At 32.7% G+C, this 8,533-nt stretch overlaps 1 protein-coding gene across 1 annotated transcript; it reads right to left on the bottom strand.

The window, feature by feature from the left end:
* Positions 1–925: 925 nt before the first annotated feature.
* Positions 926–2,981, bottom strand: LOC143634330 (geraniol 8-hydroxylase-like). The gene is made up of 2 exons (XM_077102448.1): positions 1,900–2,981; positions 926–1,651 (listed from the first exon to the last, which is right to left on the bottom strand). Exons 1-2 carry the CDS (start codon positions 2,767–2,769, stop codon positions 1,049–1,051), a joined length of 1,473 nt encoding a protein of 490 aa, XP_076958563.1. The 5' UTR covers positions 2,770–2,981; the 3' UTR covers positions 926–1,048.
* Positions 2,982–8,533: the final 5,552 nt, after the last annotated feature.

Here is an 8,533-nt window from a genome sequence, read left to right as displayed (position 1 = left end):
ACTCTCATTTCTTCGTAACATAAAACCTTCACAAACCTCAAATAAAAATTTATTAAAATAGTATATATGGGGAGGGTTAACCTAAAAACAAGTATTTTCTAGAAAGACTAAGAATAAATCATAGTCATTGGATCATATCAATCAATGGTTGAAATTTAAAATTACCAAAAACCGTCATAGTTTTTAGAATTACTCTTTCATCATTATAACCGACATAGTTTCCTAGAATTATTCTTTCACCTTAGTTTTTAATGCCAAATGTCAAAATTCTATTGGTTCTTACCATTCCTAGAAACTACTTCTTTTTATTTGAACCCTTTTCTATATAATATCTATGTATATAGAAAAGAAATTAAATAAGAAATTAAAGTTTCTTAAAAAATGCAGGAAAACGTACATAAAGTGTTCCATATAAATATGAATACTATACTTTTTAAATAGGACATTATACAGTTTTTCATACACTATAGATCTGAGCATTCACCACTTTGATCTAAATACCAAGATCTATTCCTAGAAATTTTAAGAAACCATGTACTTTTACAACAAAGCTATCCTCTCTCTCTCTCTCACACGTATATGTTTGTGTGTGTGTGTGAGAAAGAGAGAGAGGGTGCCTAACTTCTCCATTCATCTCACGTTTAAAGCTCCAAACCCAACACCTCGGACGAACAACCACAATGCTGGTTGTTTGCCTCCTCTCGTTTTTCGGTTGTCACATGAACGAACGAGCATCACAAACGAAGGGTTGTGGGTTGCTCTTAGGTTCAATCCAATAATAGATGAAAAAAATGTAGATGTATGAGTAGAATTAGTGTTTTGTTTGTTAAAAATAGTGTTGTATAACAAAATAAAAACAAGAGTACATACAAAGAGTTGATATGTATAATATCAACAGAAACACTCAATAATAATAATAATAAACTGTTACAAACTAAACATCACACTCAAGGTTTATTTCTTATAACTACTAACATTACATATAAAAAAAGATAGTATAATTAGAAATGAATAATGGCAAAAGTATCAACTTCATGTTTTATGCACTTTATATGACCGGAGTAGGAGTAGCAACAAGAGGTGTAGCTCTAATCAATGTAAGACCAAAAGCATCGTTCATGTCCATTTCTTCTCTAGCATGAGGCAACTTCCAATCAAAATGATACACAAACGATGCCACCATTAAACTAACAACCCTATGAGCCAAGGGTATTCCAGGACACATCCTCCTGCCAGATCCAAAAGGTATGAACTCAAAATTTTGACCCTTATAGTCGATCTCGTTCTCTAAAAACCTCTCTGGCTTGAACACCAACGGGTTTTCCCAATACCTAGGATCTCGTGCCATGGCCCACGCATTGACTAAAATTTGTGTGTTTTTTGGGACAGTATATTTACCAAGTTTAACATCGGTTTCGGTTTTATGAGGCACTAGTAAAGGCACGGATAAATGAAGTCGCATTGTTTCTTTGATCACCGCTTGTAGGTAAGGCAAGTCTAGGATTTTGGCTTCTTGAATTTGTCCATCTTCTCCAACTATTGTGGCGACTTCTTTACGAACTCTTGAGAACATATCGGGGTTAACTAGTAGTTCTGTCATTGCCCATTCTGTTGTGTTCGAACTAGTTTCCGTTCCCGCTAGAAACAATTCCTGTAATTAAATAATATGTTGTTGATTAAGAGGTTCTCTTGAAAATATTATAGATCTTGCAAGTTCTCAAATATTCAGAAAGTATAAAAAAGCCAAATCATAGAGTTAGGACCACAATAACCTTATGATACTTCAAAAATTACAAAAAATATTCTATGTGGGTAATAGTTATTTTTTTTGTACTGAAGAATTTATTTGACACCAAATAAATTTATTAAATATTTTTTAAGAAGAGTATAGTTAATTACCACAAGTAAAATCTTGATGTGTTTGACAGTGAAATCAGCTTCATTGGCTTCACTATAATCCAGCAATGAATCCAACATATCACCAAACCTTTGAAGCTTTGATTCTCTATGCTTTAACCTTTCAGTTATGTAACCATCTGCCATATTAGCCAACCACTCATAAGCCGCCTTCGCATCCCGCCGTATGTTCTGCGGGTCCCACGGCTTCAACACCGGAAATATGTCCGCTATGTTAAACTTCCCAGTCATTTTCATTACTGTCTTCACAGCCGTCTTAAACCCCCCTATGTCATCAGACTCATAGTTGGTCACATTTTGTGACATACAAGTGTTAGACATCATGTTCAATGCCGCCGCAAATGCCAACTTTCCAATCTCTATGCCCGCTTTCTTCTGACGAAGAAAGCCTAGCACACCCTCCATCACGTTCTGCCGAAGGTGACGAAGGGTGTCGAGTTTGTGTTGATGAGTTAAATATGTGTTAAGAGCTTTTCTAATGGTTCGCCATGATTCGTTTGTTGGAATCCATGCAAGTGCCACGTCATTGTCAGGTAAGCAGGAGACTGCTTCTGGGATATTACGTCCAGAGCATGCCTCATCATTGCGTTGGAGGATTTCTCTAGCAGCGTCAGGTGTAGAAGCCACCACGCTGGTGATGCGTCCCAGTCGGATGGTCATAAGTGGGCCATGTTTCTTGGAGAGATTGGCTAGGGACTCGTGGGGTTTAGGGCCAAGTTCAAGGAGGTTACCGATGATAGGGAGGCCGAGAGGGCCAGGCGGTTGCCTGCGTTTTCGGTGGAGGTCAATGGCATGGAGGAGGAAGAAGAGGATAATAATGGATGAGAGAAATAGAAATAGAAGTTGATCCATTTCTCTTGTTTGTGTTTATGTGTTATGTGTTGCGTGTTCAATCTTGTATCTATTTATAGAGGAACACCTACACTTGAATGGGGATTGGGGATATTTTAAAAACGAGCGTGTGACGTTCAAAGTTAAAGAAAAAAGATAATATAATAAAGAAATTATATAAATAGATGTTATTTAATTGAATATGCATAAATATAGACCATATATGTGCTTTTTTGTTAATTTGTATGGATGAAAATAAGATTTCAATATGAGCACTCTTAAGCCCACCTGATCAATTTTCTCATCTATTTTAAACCCTATACTTACTTTGGAGTGAAAATAATATCATCCATGTAAACAAAATATTATATAAAATGCATGAAGGCCGTTGGAAAATTAATGTCATGTCAACTCAATTGCACAAGGTTTCTGATAAAACTGAGAAAATTGCTAAGCATGAGAAATTCGCTAAGTCGTTAAAACTAAGCATGAGAAATTTGTTTTAAGACCGGAAAGGCCTTGTTGAGATCAATAAAACAGAAAAATGCAATATAGAACAAATAATGTAACTTCTATTTATAGCATCATCAATTTAATAAGAAAATATTACATCTTCTTAGAGGTTGGTCTAAAATTTCTTTTCATAGATTAATAAGATATTTAAAAACAAGTTTATATTATCACGCTATCTTGTATTCATGTTAAATAGTATTAATTATGATTAGAAATAGCTAAGGCTGATATAAAATGTTGCACACATGCACGTGACTTGTCATCAATTGATAACACCTGGCTACCATTTAAAGATGGACGGTGGTCATTTACTTTAAATTTTTTTAGTGTTATTCATACGTGAAAATCTTGATCACCCCTTTAAAGTTATTGTTACGCTCCCTTATTGTCCCAAAAAAAACTCGCGTCCGGATAACCTGTGTAAAGTAACTTGCATGTGTGGATTTCGTCATGAGTGGTTGATGGATATCGGGTATGTATTATCTATAACTAGTAATCCTTAATTACGTACCTACTAATCCAATAAATCTTTTGAGTCATGTGAAGCTTTCTAACATATCCAAACAAATCAAGAAATTTAATATTGAAAGATCATTTAAATTTGTAAGACATAAATTATTTGATTTGAAGAAACTAACTCTTTTAAACACATTTTATTTAACATAAATTTCTTCTCTGTTAGAGTCTTGGTAATGTTAAGTCGAGTATGAGCATATTTTTGTTACCACTTTCTTCCTCATTCGTGTGTAATTAACTATTGATATATTTTTTTGTTAGTGCCAAGCTAACTCTTATAAAAGGGCTTCTAACTTATTTCAAAATATTAGGAGTTCTAGTCATACACTACGTTTTTTTATGTGTAAATTTAGGAGTAGTTTTGGATTATTTGTGAGTAGGCCTGTAAATGAACCGAACGAATTCGTGTCGCCTGACTGACTCAACACTTATGATGGACAACGCTTGGATTTTACCACCGTCCAAGTTTTACCAACATGCCCGGCCCAACGGGCTGAGTAAAAACTAGTACGTATATAAAAGAAAACATACATCATTAGTTTTTTAAATATCAAAGAGCGATAACCATTAAATTTTCATTATGCACATTGAAAATTGCTGGATACAAAATGCGTGATAAAAATTAACATTCTCTATAGTTTAGCTATATATTTTTAATTCGTCAAACCTTTACGTTGATATCAACTGATATATTATTATTTGCAAGAAGTATGATGGCTTTAAATAAATTCTAAAACGCCTTTACTTATTATATATTAGCAAAATTATTATCTATTATCTATTATCTATATAGATAAAAGTTGAAATGTCGGTGCCACAAAAGTGGTTTTCTGAATATTATTAGTTCATGTATAAATTTAATCTAATCATTTTGATGTTAAAACCATAAAGATAGTGTAGCCTGATGGGTGTTGTGATATGCATTTGGGCTGTCTATGGTTCCTCACGCAGGTTCGAGGCCTACTGACCTACATCCATCATGAAAGCAAAGCAGGGATTTTTTTTCCTTTGCTTTTTTTTTGATATTTCTATGAATTTAGTGGAGAAGATCCTCTTTTTGTATTTGTTTTCTTTCTTCTAATATATACATTTTTATTGTATTTTTTATAAATATTTAAACTTGAGGAATTTATTATTTGGGTTTATTTTCGGAATCGTGTAGAACATATCGACACCCGAATTCACATCGATTCACCGCTACATTGCCCGAACTTTAACGATTGGGAAATCATTTTAGATATGTTGCTTGTGTCATAAGCTATATAATGTCGGTATTTGTATCGTAACCAAGTCCGTGTCATTTTGAACATAAGTTGTACGTGTGTCGATATTATTTTGGACGTTTACATATTATTTTCTTTATTGGTGTCGGTTTTGTAACGAAATTAATTGATACCAACTGAATTCGCTTTGCTGCACCGCCGCAACGCGGCTGGTTGTTTACCTAGTTAATTATTAATTCTGGGACCTAGTCTGGTCGGTTAGTTTGTTTGTTTGGTTTTGTCTTAGGTATTTTTGCTAATTTCCCCGCTAGCGCTTTTATAAAATTTGCCGTTCAAAAAAAAAGTTAGCGGGAGAAACCCCTATTTTAAGGGCGCGCTTGTTATAGGGAAGTCTTGTAAGAGATATTTTTGAAATAAACAAATTTGTTTTATTTTTAGAACACGAACCCATGATATTTAGGTACGTGTTTAAGAGATTTTAAGATTTTGAAAAGAAGAGCGGATTTAGTTGATACTTTTTAACAAACCCTAGCATACATGCCATGATAATTGACCAGTTCGTCCACAAAACATAATGATGAATGCCAACTTGATGCTTGTTAATGTTTTGTGGTATACTTAACTAAAACATAATGATGAATGTCATGTCTTAACGTCATACACACTAAATTAAATCATAGGAACAAAATTTAATCTACATATATATATATATATATATATATATATAAGTATTGAGGTATGACCCAAATCAAAATTATCAATATCCTGACTTGGTAAAAAAATTCTTATTGATAGATTCAGAAAAGAAATTTCGATGATGACCTTACTTGTTCTGACATGATTCATCTTTAACCCGCACATAAGTCCGTCACTGTTTATAAGAAACCAAATGATTTTAAATAAACTTGATAATACTGTATACTAGTTTACCTTATTATGGAGTACAATATTATCAATTCAATTATCACCATAACTCATAACCTAACGTCACCATCAACTGATATTTACAAACACCTAAAGATCTCCTGGCCAATGGTTCAATTATAAACTTTTGTTGTTATTGTATATGTGATTGAGATCTTTTAGTATGATTTTAACCTTTTGGTATTTATATATATAAAGGGTATTTCTCGAAATAAGAGATACTGAGCTTGAGTTACGCATTGTTGCCTATGATCATGGGTTTATAAAGTTGCCTTTTGCCACTAGGTTTTATCTTTTTTTTTAATGGCAAATTATAAGAAACTTTAATAGTGATATAAAATAATAAATTGTTAAAAGTTTTTTTTAATTTAAAGAAACTTGGAAACCATATGATGGTGATATACAATGGTTTTATAATTTTTATTGATTCCGTTGAATTGTTTTTGTGGATTGTTTAATAATGAGATAGTTAATGTGGTTATACATCAAATTTATAAATTTAAGTCAAGAAATTTTATTTGAAGTTTTATTTTACTTGAAGTTGTTATTGACGACGACCAATAACATTGACGAACACAAGACCAACAGCCTCTAAAACCTAAAACATTAATTATTATCAATTTGTATTAGTGTATATATAATTTGAGTTGTATTAAATCATTAAATTATACAAAAAGCCTGCAGTAAATTAGGTATTCTGTCATAGGAAACTTTAAGTACTAAAAGACTTCTATAATCAATTATGTTTTGTTAACCTTTTCTAACCATCATCTATTGTTAGAATATTCTTAGCCGTTCGAAAAAACAAAGATTTATATTTACATATTCATAAAACAAAGACTTCTATATTCGACAACTTGGTTGTTGACACCTTTCATTGTATTTACATATACGAAAATTTCTAAACGAAACGGACAAAAAATATGTGTTCGGTAACCTTAACGGATGAACACAGACAAATGCCGCGTTCATTCAATTGTATTCGCGAACGTCTGGTAACGCACGTCCGATTACATTGGTATATTTTAAAATTCCTTGAAGAATGAAGAATTTGAAACTTGTTTCTCTTGAAACACTAAAAGTTTGTGAATTTTGAGCACCAAAACATTATTTTGATATGATTATGTGTTTTGTTCCTATGTTAAGTGTTAAATATGTTTGGATATCATTTGGTGTAATGTTCATTAATGTTTATGTTAAAGTATTTTGATATGTTTACGTTTGTTTGTCTACTAAGTGTCCATTGATGTTTGTTTGTCCATCAGTGTCCGTTATTCTTCGGATGTCCATTAGTGTTCGTTTACAATACTAACGAATAGGCACGGACAAACTCAATTCCTTAATGAATGGACACGTACACAAATTTTCGTTTGGTAGGGTATTCGTGAATCGTTCGTTTACCCGACAAAAGCTTAACGGATGAACACGGACAAGGTCTTGTCCGGTTTGATTCAATCCGCTTACAACCCAAGTGAGGACCAACGATATATTTTGTGAGTGAAGAAATTTTTGTAAGCCCCAACCAAATTTGTGTGAGTTTCGACGATTTTTTGGTGAATCCTAACAAAATTTATTTGAGTCCGACAAAATTTTTGTGAGTCCCCATCAAATATTTGCGACTCTCGACCAAATTTTGTGAATCCCAACCAAATTTATGTGATCCCTGACAAAATTTTGTCAGTATTGCCAAAATTTTCTAGGTTCCAAGCGCTTTACTCAATACCTACAATACCCGACTCAAACACGGTTAATGGCATTCTTAGAATCTGAGAACCGACCCTATTATAAATAACCAAGTATGATCAGTTCATGGCTCGCTGATCTTACCTGGTTTATATATGCTCACCCCTAAACTAATATACCACTAACTCATATATTATGACATAGATAAGTGTTCTTCAACTATCTTCCAAAATATCATATATATATCATCTTCAACTTTCTCGACCATTTGCATAATATGTAGGGGGTTCATCAACCCCCATCTTTCTATCTAAGTCGCTGCGTGTTGCCTATTAATTTGCTTCAAATAAAATGAAAATTAGTAAAAACATAATTGAAGAGCACATATATACATAAATTTAAAATGTTCAGTTTATGATAGCCTTATTGTTTCTAAGTTCTAAGCCAACAAGTTGAAACGATACCAAAATAATTTATTTTTGAAAGTTACAGCTTGCAACATTGAGATACATTGGACACAGACTATAATAATTTATCTTTCTACAAGTGTTCATTACCAAGTTGAAGGAAATTGATATGAATTTAATACAAAAAATAAAAGAATATTGGGTAACTTCGATTTACGTCATCAACAATAAATAAGAAGTGTTTTATCTTTTTAAAATTAGTCATAAAATCTTAAATTTATATAAACAAAACATTAATATTTTCTCTCAAATCGTCAAATTGTTTTATTTGTAAATGGACGCACAGCTATCCCCACCTTTTACGTGTAGGCCTGTCTTCGGTTTACCTCATAATACTTGTTTAATTCCTTGACCACGCCACCATAAGTCTAAAGATTTTATGTAACGAATAATCGGAATGTATAATTCCTTGATGATGGCTATAAGTAATATATTTAAAGACCACTTTTCATCTTCTTT

This window comes from Bidens hawaiensis, unplaced genomic scaffold, assembly GCF_021521415.1.
Source record: "Bidens hawaiensis isolate Kalapana, Puna unplaced genomic scaffold, B.hawaiensis_p1.1 tig00007041_1, whole genome shotgun sequence".
NCBI lineage: Eukaryota > Viridiplantae > Streptophyta > Magnoliopsida > Asterales > Asteraceae > Bidens > Bidens hawaiensis.
Note: the sequence above shows the minus strand (reverse complement) of the source record. Positions and strands in the feature narration are given on the sequence as shown.

What these genes read in the sequence shown, in the direction of transcription:
- LOC143634330 (XM_077102448.1), bottom strand. Translation starts at nt 2,769, where the DNA reads ATGGATCAACTTCTATTTCTATTTCTCTCATCCATTATTATCCTCTTC. An exon ending in ACATCAAGATTTTACTTGTG is followed by an intron (nt 1,652 to 1,899) that starts GTAATTAACTAT and finishes ATTTAATTACAG; the next exon opens with GAATTGTTTCTAGCGGGAAC.